Below are 15,458 nucleotides of genomic sequence, written 5' to 3' on the forward strand. Positions count from 1 at the left end.
GCTCCATTTCCTCTGGGCTAATCCACCCTAGGCCAGGTATTTTTAAAGATTAGATTTTGAAATAAAGGTTTGCACCTGGGAATGTACTGCGTCAGGAGAACAGATCCCTTCTCACCAGTGTTTGAGTGCTTAAGTGTGAGAATTTTTGAACACAATATGAAAGCAAAGACAACAAACCCCACAGGATAATAGTCTCTGAGGACCTTAATAACAACCATTTTTAAAGCAAAGCCTGTGGGCACCTAAATCCATAGCTGCTGCTTTAAGATACATTGCAATGCAGTGGACCTGAAAACACACTCCTCATCTACCTAGAGCACCCAGGCTGTGAGCCAAACAGCACCCCTCAAATTAACTCTTGTTTCTCTGGGGATGACATTTCTCCTGCTTTTAAAAAAAAAGCATAATAGCCACGTAGAGAAGAGAAACAAGGAGTCATCCCCACTGTGAACACATAGCTGGCTGCATTTCCTGTGCAAGTTAGGAGCCTCCAGCAGCTAGATTAGAATCCCTGTAAGGTCACGATTGTGGGTCCAATTCCTTTCTATGGGTGCTTCTCAAAAATCCTTTACGAAGGATAATTCTGTTTTGTTTTGCTAGTTTTAATTTCAGTCCATAACAGACAGATACTTTTGTAACAGGCGATAAAAATAAATGACTTTAAAAAAATTACAAAAACCAGGCACACAAAATGCAAGCCCATGCTTTTTTTATTTTTAGATTGGTATACATGTTTCTGAAGATTGACTCAATTTCTGTTCTCATAATGAAATGTGTGTGTGTGTGTGTGTGTGTGTGTGTGTGTGTGTGTGTGTGTTTAACAAATCATTTTGGATAACCAAGCTAAGGAAGCTTTATTTTGGCATGTTTGTTTTTGTTTTATTTAACTTCTTTGAAACATCAACACCTTTTCAGGATAACTGTGTTGGAGAAATTCATTCAAAGAGTTTTACATACACTACTTTATTCTTATATCGAGTTTATTGAACATAAATCTGCCTCTTTCTGGCTCATTCAGGATCATTGTCATTAACACTAATTATTTTTGCTTTGCTTTAAAGTTAGGTAATGCCTGCAAGGGCAAATAATATATGTAGGGCTGTTAGTTTTCACACTGTGTGACCCTGGTCAACTCTGAGTGCCCGCGGCTCCTTTTACACCTTTCAGGTTCTCTGTCAGATGTCACTTCCTGCTGCTCTCATTTTAGCCCTTAAGGATAACTTCTCTCCTATTTTGGATCTTCTGATTCTGACCTTTTAAGTTCTTGGAAATCAGATCATCACCCTTTCTTTTCCTATCAAGCTTATTTGAATTAGGCAAACATTACTGGTAAAGAGAACTAATGACCTTATCATTATTCACATACTAATTGCTTTCAGAAAAGATTAGAGATGGTGTGTCTGCAATGAATTTTTTAGGGAGATTTGGTCACTTACTCTTCCTATATCTTTTTGTTGTTTTTGTTTTATTGCTTCTCAGTTATATTCGAGATAAGGAGATTATCATTTGCTGAGTTCTGTTTTAGACACAAATAATACCATACACATAGGAAAGAGAATATGTGGAATCTATTACCTGGTGTTTCAGAATAGTATCATAACCATTTGTTTGGATAATAAAAAGAAGGGTGTAGCAGTAACTAATTCTTGGTATCTTCCTTCTTTATTTTTCTTCTAATAAAACTTTCATAACTTTTCATATTCTTCCCTGGTTGTCTTACTACTTAAGATCACCCTGGATCATTCTACTTGTTGAACAAAATCATACAAATTTAATATTTAATAATCTCATCTTTGTCCTTTATTTTCTTTATGAAATTATATTCTCACTGGCTTCTTGAAAGAACATCTTTATCCTACTTAGTTTCAGGACCTTGACTCCATTCTACCTGGTTCTTCTTAGCACTCATTGCCTGTTGCACTCAGGTCATGGAATTTGTTGTACTCGCTCATAATCCAAACTCCTTCCCACATTTCTGTCCTTTCCAGGCTTTTCTCACGTGAAATACCCTCTTCCTCTTCCCTTCACCCCACTCTTCCCTTCTCCATCCTTCAAGGCTCAAACGAAGTTCCATGACTTTGTAAAGTCTATTTCTATCCCCTTTCCCCCAACATTGATTCTCATAAGAAATCCTTACATCATCTTTATGAAAGACTTATGGAGTAGTAAACGGCAGCCCACTCTAGTATTCTTGCCTGGAGAATCCCATGGACAGAGGAGTCTGGCGGGCTCCAGTCCACGGGGTTGCAGAGAGTTGGACACGACCGAGCAACTGAGCGCACAGCACACATTAAAGGCTTATTGGGCTCTGGATGATGTTCAAAGTATATTACCAAAATTATTCCATGTGACACTCAAAACAACCCAGCAGGTAAGGTATTGCTACTTAATATTTGGTGAAGCCAGGGAGAAACAGTCTTTAAACTTATGCAACTATTAACAAAAAGAGGAAGAAGGGAATAAAGCTATGTCTGTGTAACTGCACTTTCCCATTAGTTTTCCCTGGAGGCTAAGAAAGGGGACTTATGACAGGAGGCTAGATGCTCAGAAAGGAAGGAGCGGTGAGATTTGAAAATGCTCCCAGGAAACACAATACTCCCTACTCCTAAAACTGCTCTCCTGTAAGCATATTACTTGTCTCATATCCAAACTTTCTTGATATTCACAGTTGAAATTTGCTCCATAATTATACATAACTTTAGACTAAAGTTCTCTTTCTGAGGGGAGGGGCTACATATTCTTTTTTTTTTATGGATTCATCTGTTTAATACAGGCATATGACATTTGTTAGTACTAGGCACCATAAAATGTAAACACACCCATCTTCTCAATTATTTTGTGCTCTCGTTGAATTGGATATATCTGTTCACTGCCTCAGATGTGTTTAACAGTCTCCATATTAATAAGACTGGAAAATCACTCTTGGAATACAGAAAACAACGTTAGTCTACCTTGTCTAATGGCAGTGCTAGAGTTGCTGCAATTTGGGCAGGAGTATTTTTACTAAGAAAAATTAATAGGAAACAGTTTTAATTAATAGGAAAAAAGTTAGAGGCGATAGAGCCTAGTGGGTACGAGTCCAGTCCCTGGAGTCTGACAGCCAGGGTTTGAAAAATCTCTCTGCATGGTTTATTAGCTGTGTGACCTTGTGTGTTTTTTACAGAACCTCTCTGTAATTTCATTCTCTTATGTGTAAAGAGAAGATATTCATAATGTCTACCCTAGAGAGTTACCGAGAGGATTAAATGAGCTCATGTATATACAGTGCTTTAGACAGTGTCTGCCATAAAAGAAGTCTTATTATATATGTTGTTGCTTGGCCTCTGTTGTTACATAACAAATCCGTTTTCCCCCTGTTCATTAGTTCTTGTTCTCCCTAAAGAATACAATCACAAAAAGAAGAGAAAACTTACATTGAATGTAGCAACTAAGGCTTGAGTGATGTTTTCTTGTTAAGTGAGGAGTGAAATGAAACTCCTTAAAAATATCTGTGGAAATTACTTTTTGCCCAGGTTGGGTCTCCTCTGAGAAGTCCACTTGACTCTGCATCCCAACATCCTGCTTTTCTGGGGTCCCTGAGTCTAAAGGTTCATCTTTAGATAAATGCCATGGTGGTAATTTTATGCTAGTGTGAGTAAGTGCCTTCCTGTTTCCCCTGTGGCTGTCTCCCTCCCTGCCTAGGACTCTTGCTGCCTGATTGTACTGAAAAATCTCGACTCCAGCATGCCGACTTCCTAAAGAAACCTTCTGGTCCCCACGGATACTCAGCTCCATGGCTGAGCAACCAACCTGAGTCTTGTAGTTTGACGGAATCCCTACCAGCCCGCCAACCCAAAAGAACATGGTCAAACTGTGTCCCTGCTGTAATGTCACCTCATTACTTCATGTAATGTTCACGTGGTTCCTTTAGACAAAGGAATGAATTAATGCTGAGAGAATTTCTGTTCTGTCAGCAGGGATATTTTGTAGTAAGGAGACCTTCTCCATGCAAAGAAGTTTTCCTCACAGGTGGTCCCAGATGCCCAATAGCAAAGTGAAAAGAGTAGTCAGGATTCCATTTTTCATTTTGAACGAATCAATCCATGTGGGTAAAATTTAATCAAAAGCAGCAATGCTGTCTTTCCATGTGCTCTTGCCTCAATAGTCATTTTTTTCCCCCCTTGTTAGCAGTAATCTTGTTCAGCTTGAATAAATAACCACTGTTCGTTACAGCCAGTGCTTATCACAAATGGTGTGTAGACAGCCTATGATCTTCCAGAGTCAAAAGAACTGTATCCCTTGACCACATTTAACACTTTTGGCAAGTCAGTTACACATTATTGAGCCTCAGTGCTCTCATCTGTAAAACAGAGAAAATACCATGTACTTCACAGGGCAAGGAGTAGGAATATCTAAAGCAATACATTTGTAAGTGTGAAAGACGCTTACTCCTTGGAAGGAAAGTTATGACCAACCTAGATAGCATATTAAAAAGCAGAGACATTACTTTGCCAACAAAGGTCCGTCTGGTCAAGGCTATGGTTTTTCCAGTGGTCATGTATGGATGTGAGAGTTGGACTGTGAAGAAGGCTGAGCGCCGAAGAATTGACGCTTTTGTGCTGTGGTGTTGGAGAAGACTCTTGAGAGTCCCTTGGACTGCAAGGAGATCCAACCAGTCCATCCTAAAGGAGATCAGTCCTGGGTGTTCATTGGAAGGACTGATGCTGAAGCTGAAACTCCAGTACTTTGGCCACCTCATGCAAAGAGTTTACTCATTGGAAAAGACCCTGATGCTGGGAGGGATTGGGGGCAGGAGGAGAAGGGGACGACAGAGGATGAGATGGGTGGATGGCATCACTGACTTGATGGGCATGAGTTTGAGTAGACTCCGGGAGCTGGTGATGGACAGGGAGGCCTGGCATGCTGCGATTCATGGCGTCGCAAAGAGTTGGACACGACTGAGCTACTGAACTAAACTGTAAACTGTAAAGCTCTCTTACTATACATGTGACATTTGTTGCTCCAAACCACCATCATGAATTAGAGAAGTAATACTGAGTTGAGTTACTTTCTTGCCAGTGTCAGGACTTTACTTAAGCTACTTCTGAATCTCCAAGGGAAGAAATTTTAATCTGAGTATCTATGAGGTTTGGCAGGGAATTCTCAATGTGTAGTTAGTAATATGAATGGGTTAAAGAAAAAGTGTACACTAGATTCTAGAAAAAGTACAAGGATAACTGTCTCTTGCCTTCCTCTTATATTTCCTACGGTGCTATGGCTAGACACATAACTGGTCCTCAACAAATACCACTTTATCCATTTTATATTCATTTCTTTCTTGATGATGCAACACAGATGTTTAAATTCAGGGCAGTGTAAATGGCAAAGATGAAAACTAGCAGACCCATGCATCACCATCCTATATATGCTTGGGAAGACCTCTCATTTATTCAGCAAAGTCTTGATGACTTCACAATACACATAATCTCTAAGGAACTATTGGTTAAGCCTGGGTCTCTGCTATAAATGCAGGATGTAAAAATTCAAATGTACTATAATTTATATGCATGCTAATGTAGAAAGCTGATTGTATCAGTCAAAATATATTCATTTATTGACAACAAAAGGTTTGGTCTTAATTCCTTAAGTGTATGCTCTGAGGCACAGTTGTAGGTAGCAAACAAATCAAATACAACAAGAAGAGTAAAGTAAAAGAGAAAAGTGGGGGGGGGGGCATTATCTTGAGAACTTGAATCTGCTTGGGTTTTAGTCCTGAATTATTTAGATATGTTAACCTCACTTTGCTCTTTCACTGAAGAAGTGGCAAATTCAGCAGGGCGAGTTTTCCCATGTAGGTACACAAATGTAAATTGCATATATATTTGATCATGCTCCGTTCAGCAAGAAGCCCAATACTAGCTTTCTACCACATCAGCTAGTTTCAAAATCAGGCTATTCCCTTCCAGAACAAGCCTGTTTTTGATGGGATAAAGATAGATGTTCCTCGATCTGTTTTAGTATTTCTATTCTTTCGAATTCAGACATGGTTTTTCCACATTCCCCTCCTGCCCTTCAGTTGAAGGGAATGAGACAATTCTTCTTAGAATCCATGAGTGATACTTTGGCTGCCCAAAACCATGACAGAAGTCATTCATCTTCAATCTACCTGACCCCTGAAACATTCAAAATCCTGCATCTAAGAGGCCGTGACTGAAAACACAGGCCAGTTCCTCAGATTTTGTAATATGTTATCGCTGCCACTTTTCCTTCCTTCCTTTAGAAGAGTAATTTAATTCAATTTTAGAAAGGTGGGGGGGGGACTCTTCTAGTTACACAGATCAATCCAATTGTTCAGAGCTTCAGAATGAATTTTTAAACTTGTTGAACAGAAGCATACAAATCTCTCAGAGCAAGTCAGATAATGTACAAAGCCTCCATTCATTGTGTGGGCAGAAAGGAATGCTAGTAGCCAGCAGCTCTCTAAGGAATGTTCCTTTGGCTTTGACTGTTCTGCTGGGAACAAGGAGGGAAACACACATACAAAGTGAATTTATAATGTCTCTGGCTTATAATGGCAAAATGATAAGAAAAGTTGGCTGTGTAATATAAACTGTCAGTTGCATATTCCAGGCCTCCTCTCTGCGAGGTCCCTCCCACATCCACAGGCCTGGCTACCGTTTAGTGAGGAGTACAGAGTGGCTGTTTATTATTATTGACTGGTGAGGCCTGTGCTCTGAAATTCATTCTGTCAACAGAATGTAAGCAAAGTTGGCATTTTAAAGCAGGGCTCTTTCAGTCGCTGGGTTTTCTCAGGATTGCTATGCAACAGGATCAGTGCTGTAGTCCCCGGTTCAAGCTGAAAATGTTACACAGGAAGACATACCATGTAAAGGTCAGATTCTTCTACTATGATAATTTTCTTGATCTGTGTATAGACAAATGAGGTTGAAGGCATCACTTCTTATAACTCTTATAAAGGTCCTTGGGACTTTTCCACCTGTTGAGCCTAAAAATGTGGTGGGATTTTAAATGGGAAATCTTACCAAATGTGTGATGCTGTAATAAATGTATGAGGTTGTCTTACCAAGGTGAACTTAATGTGTATTGTCAAGAGGATTCTCTCGTATGATCAAATCCCATGAATGTGCTGGTGCTATGGACCAGTTCAACCTTGTTGATTAGTCTCTCCATGCTTTTGTGGTTGGAGTTGATTCTACACAGTACTATGTGCTTGGAAAATATGACTTGGCTCAGAGTGTAATACGGTGATTGGCACCAGGGTGCACTTAATCACGCAGTTTTATTTCCTATCACTTCTATAAACAGTGTATTTTGTCCATGAACTGGAAAACAGAAGTTAAGAAATTTATAAAGTTATAAATATAAATTATTTTATATTATATATAAAGTTATAAATATAAATATTATGTCCCAATTCATCTCAAGGAATAAATTTATTATACCTAGCAAGATGCCCATTTTGAATTTGAATCTGCATAATAACATAAAGAGATAATATACCAGGAAGAGTTGGAGGTGTATCTTCTTGTTAGTTGGAGGTATATCTTCTTGTTAGTTGAACCATTAAAATGCCTTTTGAACTAATAGTCTAATTTTTTTTTTTTCTTTGCCAAATTCACAGTCACAGCCAGTCTCTTTTTTGTTTAGTAATTCTGCATGTGTTCTTCTCACTGATGTCCCGTAGGAACTCCAAGGAGAAATCGAAGCTCATACAGATATCTATCACAACCTAGATGAAAATGGCCAAAAAATCCTGAGATCCCTGGAAGGTTCTGATGATGCGGTCCTATTACAAAGACGTTTGGATAACATGAATTTCAAGTGGAGTGAGCTGCGGAAAAAGTCTCTCAACATCAGGTAAGAAAAGATCCCGAACTAAAATAGGCCAGAAAGAAATTAAAATGGCAACCTTCCCCTCAATTTCCTAGCACAATATCTCCTATATTTATGTAAATCCCCCAATTTCGGAATGACTTGTTTTATTTTTAATAAAGGAATCATTTATTTGCTCCGTATGGAGGTGATAGCTGAGGGTTCAGATGCGATCAGAATAGTGCTGTTTTATAACCATGGGAGACATATAGATTAAGACATTAGAGTGAATTCAAATGAGGAGCTCAGCTATCCTATTTCATAGCATTTTCTCTTGGTTTATCACACGGTGATTCAAAAGTGATAAAACTGATGTATGTTTATTATGGAATTCTTTCTTTGGCATTATTCTAAATGTATTACTGAGGACATTCTTCAAATACCATAACACGTTATAGTTAACAACTTAAAGGAAATCTCCCCACAGCTCCCAGAGCTCAGGAGAGATGCCAGCTCCTTCCTGCCTTTTGTCCCTCTCACATTGTATTTCCACATCCTCTCTAAACTCTGCCTTTAGCTATTCTATACCCACCTATTTCACACTTTGCCCTTTTCTGTGTTAACAACATTCTCTTTAGAAGATAATGAATACATCCCAGCTTTGTTGTAAGGAGGGTAGAGTGACACTCTTGCTTGTACCCATTTTGCAGTAGTTCAATGGAGGCTGAGGAACAGAGAGTGAGGAAATGAAATGCCCGGGGTCACCTGGGTGACATAGGAGGTGCAGGGGTTGGAAAGCAGACTTCCTGCTTTCTAATCAGTTGCTTTGCCTAATTCACGTCTCTTTATAAAGTATTTTGTGTTCTTTTCTTTTTTCTTTCTTTGTCGAGAGGAGGTCTGTTATTGCAGGGAGGGAGAAGCAGAACGCACTCCACACTGGGAGTCGTTACCACCACTCAGTCGTAATGACCAGAGGGAGATTGTTTTTCTTCTTAATAAGTTCTTCTAAGTTGTCCCAAATTTGGACGTAGAGTGTCTTTGCTTCTATAATGAGGACAAAATATAACTGGAATTTCTTCATTTGAAAGCACTCTTGTAGAAATCTGCACTTCATCTGACATAATAATGATGGTAGCAACGAACACTTACACAGTATGCTTCACATACCATGCGGTGTCTTGGGCACTATAGATTTGTTGACCCATTTAACACTCTCAGCTGCTCCAAGGGAGACATTCTATTATTATCCTCTCTTTGCATTTGAAGACACTAACGCAGGGAGTGGCTAAATAGCTTCCCCAAGGTCACTTAGGTAGTAAGTGGCAGATCAAAGATTAGAACGTAGGGAGGTCTGGCTCGGGAGTCTGAGCTTTGAGCCATCATATTATGGCAGAGAATATGAAGGCAGAAGGAGAGGGTAAGTCTCACCTAATGTTTACACATAAACATGTAATATGTGAAATGATGAAACAGAGAAGCCGATTTCTGGGAGGAGAAAAGTATTTTTATTTCTGTGGTCCCACCCCCACCCGCCAGCTTTGTACCCCAGCTTCCAGGGCACTCATTTTTCTCTCCCTATTTGATCCATGAATTTTGTATGGACCTGTCATTGTGGGCAATAAGGGGCAATGGCATTTTCAAAGATAAGGAAGCTCCATTTGCGTTCTACAGGTTCATTTCTTAGGTCAGTGTCTGTAATGACACCGGCCACTTTCAGAATATCTGTCATTATAAAGGAATGAAACTTGTGAGATGGGAATGATACTGGTAGATAAAGAAAAGAAAGTTACTCTTTTCTTGCGGGAGAGAAAAAGAAAGGTGCTACAACTGTTCTGAACATCACCCAGTGCCTTTTCTCTCCTTTATGTGAACTTGATGAAATAAAAGGAGAATTGAAAGTGGCGAACAGCATGTCAGCCAAAATATGGGCTCTTCATTCTCAGCAATTTCCCATATGCCAGCTACTGCAGTTGAATTCTTGCTGTCATTAATCAAGTAGAAAACAGTTACCTTAGCTCATCTGAGGCACTGCAAATTCGAGAATTTAAATATTCAGATCAATGGTTTTGGCTTTTTTAGTAGGCCTCTCAAATAATGCAGAATGTGTTATAAACACTCACTTATAAAAAAGCAAGGAAGTCATTCTTCACATTAAAGCGATTCAGTTTCTTTCCTGATGCTTGGCTGAAATAAGGGTATCAGTCAATCTGTGTTGAATGGCAGGGTTCAGCTGGGAGAAGCACAGTAGAGGTAGTAATTGGGGATGGTTATGGAATAGGATAGATGAACCCTGGAACACTCAGATACAGAACCATCAGTGACAGAAAAGCTTGCATTGCCAATCTGGTCAGTTCCTCCGTCGGCATTATTTTATAGTGAAAATTCACCACAATTAAAAAAAACTTCCAAGGATACCCTGGAAAGACAGCCCTGTGTTTACCTAAGCTACAACATATTATACTGAAAACTTACAGTTATTCATTGTTTCATAAGAGATTCTGAGGCCATTTTTACATTTCTCTTCCTATGATTGTGATTCTTATTTAAGGCTTCATCAGGTCATTCCATAGTGGAAGATTTGTTTCTGTCTTTTTACATTGAGACCATCCATTACAGATTTACAGAAATATTCTTCCTTGGACACTGTTTCTATCCTATCATCCCTCTGGTCAAGAACTTCCATCTCGGTGCCCATATTTCACTCACTAATTGATCTCATTCAGCAAATATTTACTGGATGTTTACTCCGTAATAGACACTCTAGGCCTGGAGAGTACACAAGTGACAGAACACACCAAAGAAAATCCCTGCTCTCATGAAGCTAATATTTAGTCACCAGCATCTAGTGAACCTTTCACTCTCCATCAACTATGCCTAATAAGCCCCTGATGCTGAAGCTGAAACTCCAATACTTTGGCCACCTCACGCGAAGAGTTGACTCATTGGAAAAGACCCTGATGCTGGGAGGGACTGGGGGCAGGAGGAGAAGGGGACGACAGAGGATGAGATGGCTGGATGGCATCACTGACTCGATGGACATGAGTTTGAGTAAACTCCGGGACTTGGTGATGGACAGAGAGGCCTGGCGTGCTGCGATTCATGGGGTCGCAAAGAGTCGGACACGACTGAGCAACTGAACTGAACCGAACCCCTTCCCTTTTGGTCCTTCCTCTGCTTCCCACTTCCTTCCTCACCAAGCAGCAATTTAATTACTGCCCAACATGAAGTCTCTGCTTCAAATAAATTCTGCTTTCTAACCCCCTCCCTGCTCTCCAACAATTTTTTCACTGTCCCATATGAGTATATACATTTGTTAGTCCTCACACTCCGAACACGGTGTCTCCTCTCATCCTCCAAATATTGTCTCAAATTCCATAGTCAAGGTTTCCCTTTCTGACTGTTTCTTTACCAGGTCTTTCCTGTACTATTCTCATTACACTTGATGGCAAGTTCTTTGAAGTATTCATGAGTTGTGTCATAGGACTATGCTAGCTACCTTCAGCTAAATCAGACAAACACAAAACTCCAAGTTATAAATGAGTTGGTGAGGTAGAGTTGAAATGGTCCTGGACCAACAGTAGGGTGATGTGGTTTCTCCTCTGGCTCTGTTACTACCTAGCATCTATTCTTGAGCAAATCACTTTAATGCTTCAGAATTTAATTTTCTCTCTTGCAGAAATGAGGAAGTTAGACCAGATACACGGGTGGTCTCTTCAAGTTCCCTTGCAATTCTACAGTCCTATTATTTTAAATCCTACAATCACTCCTTGTGATGGCAAATTATTGAGCTTTTTACCTTGGTTTTCTTATGTTTAAAAGAACTGATTAAGTTCAAAGGTATGATATAAGAGAAAGTAAATACAATGTCTTTGAGAGAAAAGAATTCCTTAATTGAAATTGTATCTCATAATTTAGTTCAAAGAAAGTATATGCCATCTGTTCCACATGTGTTATCACATTGCATTTTGTCCAAGAGATATAAGAAAGAGAAGTAAATACTCAGTGATAGCTAAGTGCCATTGAACTAAAGATTAACTGCTTTAAGTGGGAGAAAAATAGAGTGAAAATTTTCTACTTAACTATACACACTCACACACACATGCACACGCACGCATGCACACACACAGAGTCACTGATGACATCATCCAACATCAGCAGGGTGGTGTGTCAACTAAGGTGTTTCTCATTCTAAAATGTTCTGTATCTATAAACCTGGTGCTTTTAATTTTGAAAATGTGAATAATTTGAGAAGTGATCAAGCGAATTTTTTACATAAGAATTAAGTACAGACAATTTAATCTGCCACTAGATTTATTTTCCAGATTATTGTATATGTTATTAACTATAAGAATCACATACATCCATATCATTTCAGCAAAATTTATATTATGTGAGATTTTTATTCTTGGGGAAAAAACTTGTAGATATTAGATAAAGATAATTCCTTTTATGAAATTTTGAGAGTTCATTTGAGAGGTGAGGACACCAACATTGTATGGTCCACAGCAGCAGGAAATCTCGTAGAAAGTACTAGGTATTAGAAATTAGAATAATTAGAAGTCTTTTCTCTGATGGAGGACAAAAAAAAGCAAAAGAAAGCAAAGTCTTTCTGTCTTTGAAAGAAAAATGCTACTTGGACACTGAGTGTCTCTGACCTTTTCCTTACTCTTGAGATATTAATTATGTTTGAAAGTTGGAGTTCATGGCTCAGTGGGAAAAAAAGATGTTTACTTCTCTTTGAGCTTAATTCTCTTTATTTAAAGCCCCATAACTCCCATTTTATTTCTGTGGTTCCTTATTATTTCTGCACTCTTACCTTTTCTTCTGTATGCTTGCATGCTATCTTTTTACACAAGAGTACCAAAGATATACAGGGATATATCATTAGTTTTATAAAGGAAGTCAAAGTGAAAAATGAATTCAATATAACACATTTTGCTTTAAGAATAGATGCCTTTCAGAGTAAAGTTTTATTAAGGATTTCAAACTAGGCATCAACTGAATCACACTTGAAATATCTGTGTCTAGAGAAATAACAATCACCTTAGCAGCCCTATAATTCTTAGATTCCTGACACTGAAGAGTTTCTTAAAGACCAAGTTATATATCCCAGCATACCTAAAGGTTCTGCATTTTACCTAAACCTTAAAAATTACAGAAATTATCTGCTTATTAAAGATTGCCACTTGCCTTGTTAAAAGCTAGTAACCCCTAAGCTCTTATCCTAATAAAGATTAATAGAAAATGCATAGAACCTAAGTGTGTCTCTTCAAACATCCTCTTTCATTTTCTGTTGAGTAGGTAGGGATAAAGAGAGTACGTTTGCCAATTAGCAGGAAATGTATTTTGCTCAGGGACTCCAAAACATTTGGTGGAAACCATCAAGGTTAAAAATTTCCTCATATGAGGAAAGTTTGTAGTTTCCATTTCCCACGTCAATATGACAGCTCAAGTTTTGTGTTTCAGCAGGCGTCTCTGTACCTTTGTCTCTCAGTTCCCACATTTGCAAAACAAGCAGGGTGAATAATCTCTAAAATTCCTTTCGACCCTAAGAATTTATGATAAAATTGGGTAGGGGTGGGGCAGTCATTACAAATACAAAGGAACATTTTCAAGAAAAACTCCGAATATAAACCTAGGTTAATCATTTAGAAATATCTGGTATACAATCTTGAAAATAAAAATGGGGCAGCTGCTTCCAACAAATGCATTAGGAATGTGTCTTGACAACACTCCACCAGCTTAGCATGGCCAGAGAAAATGTTTTCTGAGCTCAGAGCATTTCATTACAGTTAGATCTCCTTAAAAATCATGTCACTGGCAAATACCACCTTTGCCCTGTGGAAACCAATAACTAATGCTTAGGGCACATAGGAAATACTTTAAGAAATTCTTCCTCTAAGGGTGGTGCTGGAGCTCACAACCAGCAGAGTTGTGAAGAGCCTTGTTCAAAATATAGAAATTCAATATCTGTGAGTCTGTTTCTTTTTTGCATATACATTCATTTGATTATTTTTTAGATTTTCAAACTCACGGTTACCAAAGGGGAGAGGGAGGAGGGGAGGGACAAATTAAGGGAATGGGATTAAGAGATACAAACTACTATGTATAAAATAGGCAAGCAGCAAGCATATATTATATAGCACAGGGAATTATAGCCATTACCTTGTAATAGCTTAAAATGGAGTGTAAGCTGAAAAAATACCAAATGACTATGCTGTATACCTGAAACTAATATCATATTGTAAATTAGTGATAAGACTTCATTTTTTTTTTTCAATAAAAATTTTCAAGTGCCAAAAATCTGGGGTGAAACCTAGGAGTCTGTACATTAAACAAGCTGCTCAAGTGTTTCTTATGCACACTAAAGTTTGAGAACCATGGCTATAAATTTGCTATCTGTTGTTTTAAAGCAGAAGCCATTATCTGACTGAGGTTTCTCCTCTCCAGCCTGAACCCACTGTCCACTGTCTTTTATAAGCTTGTTGTTTTTGTCCACGGATCACATCTTTCCTTTCATCCTCAGGCTTCAGCAAGGAACAGAAAGTCATTTGATATGTACTTAAGGAGATCAGATGTTTGGGAAAGTGATCTAACTCCATGCCTCAGGGATGACTAAGGACGACCCGCTCACCCAGGAAAGTGAGAGCCTTGTGTCACACAGGATCCCAGGCCCTTCTGTTAACTCTCTTGTCATCCTGTGTCCCTGGCTCTTCACAGCTGCTCTATCTCCTGCTATGAAGTTTCTCTTAGATCCTTTAGAACGGAATTCCCTGCCTCTCAGTGCTCTTTTTTTTTTTTTTGCCTCTTTCTTGGGGGCGCAAAGGGTTTCATTGACCTGCTAATAATTGGTCAGCACCATTTATCCTGGACGGGGTTGTAGCATTGCCTTATGTAAGGAAAGCAGCAGTTGGAAGCCTCATCTTGGTCCACCTGCCCTTGAGCAGGGAGGTATTATTTCCTTCACCAGACACATGGAGGCCAGGCACTAGACATGCTTATATCCTGCCTTACCTTCCACTCTCCTTACTCCCCAGTGCCTGATTGGGACTGAGTGGCACTCAGTAAATATTTATCTAATCAGTGTCTTATTTAGCATTCACTGCCTTTCCGTGTCTGTACTGTGCCTGTCTCTACCTTTCAATGTGTCCTGCTTGACAGCCTCCTTTACCCCCAAGGGGCCCAAGCTGCAAATTCCAGACACCCTAGGGAATCCTAGTCATTACCTGTCATTAAACAGCTAAAATCTTGCATAGGGAGCTCTCAGTTGGCTTATCCTGGGCAAGTGATAACTGAAATAGGAGGAGGGAACAGAAACATTAGAAGAACTGACCTCTATGCCATATGCAGTCTTCACTGTTACATTTAATTCATGATATTTATGGTATGTCATGATTCATTTCTTAGATGATAATGTCCTTAGAGTCTTGAACAGATTAATTTCCCTGATGAAAATACCTTCATTTTTTTTTTCTGAATATAATGTCTATATGGCTCACAATAGAGAATTCTGGCAATTTGGAAAAGTATAAAGATGAAGGAGTACATCACATGTAAATCCAGCTGTGAGGGATAAACTAGTTGTTTCAGAATTTTTTTGATGCACAATCAAACATGTGCACACGGATACACACACGAGTATGTTA

At 39.0% G+C, this 15,458-nt stretch overlaps 1 protein-coding gene across 10 annotated transcripts in view; it reads left to right on the forward strand.

The window, feature by feature from the left end:
- The window catches only part of DMD (dystrophin), a 2,565,910-nt gene that overhangs the window by 2,158,313 nt on the left and 392,139 nt on the right, over nt 1–15,458 (forward strand). For 9 of the 10 annotated variants that reach the window (XM_043895268.1, XM_043895262.1, XM_043895270.1 and 6 more), the window contains one exon: nt 7,685–7,857. In XM_043895268.1, coding sequence (XP_043751203.1) covers nt 7,685–7,857 — 173 coding nt within the window. Of the gene's footprint in view, nt 1–6,730; nt 6,872–7,684; nt 7,858–15,458 lie in introns of those variants that run through there. The other variant, XM_043895271.1, reaches the window with a different exon arrangement.

This window comes from Cervus elaphus, chromosome X (genome assembly GCF_910594005.1).
Source record: "Cervus elaphus chromosome X, mCerEla1.1, whole genome shotgun sequence".
Taxonomy (NCBI): Eukaryota; Metazoa; Chordata; class Mammalia; order Artiodactyla; family Cervidae; genus Cervus; species Cervus elaphus.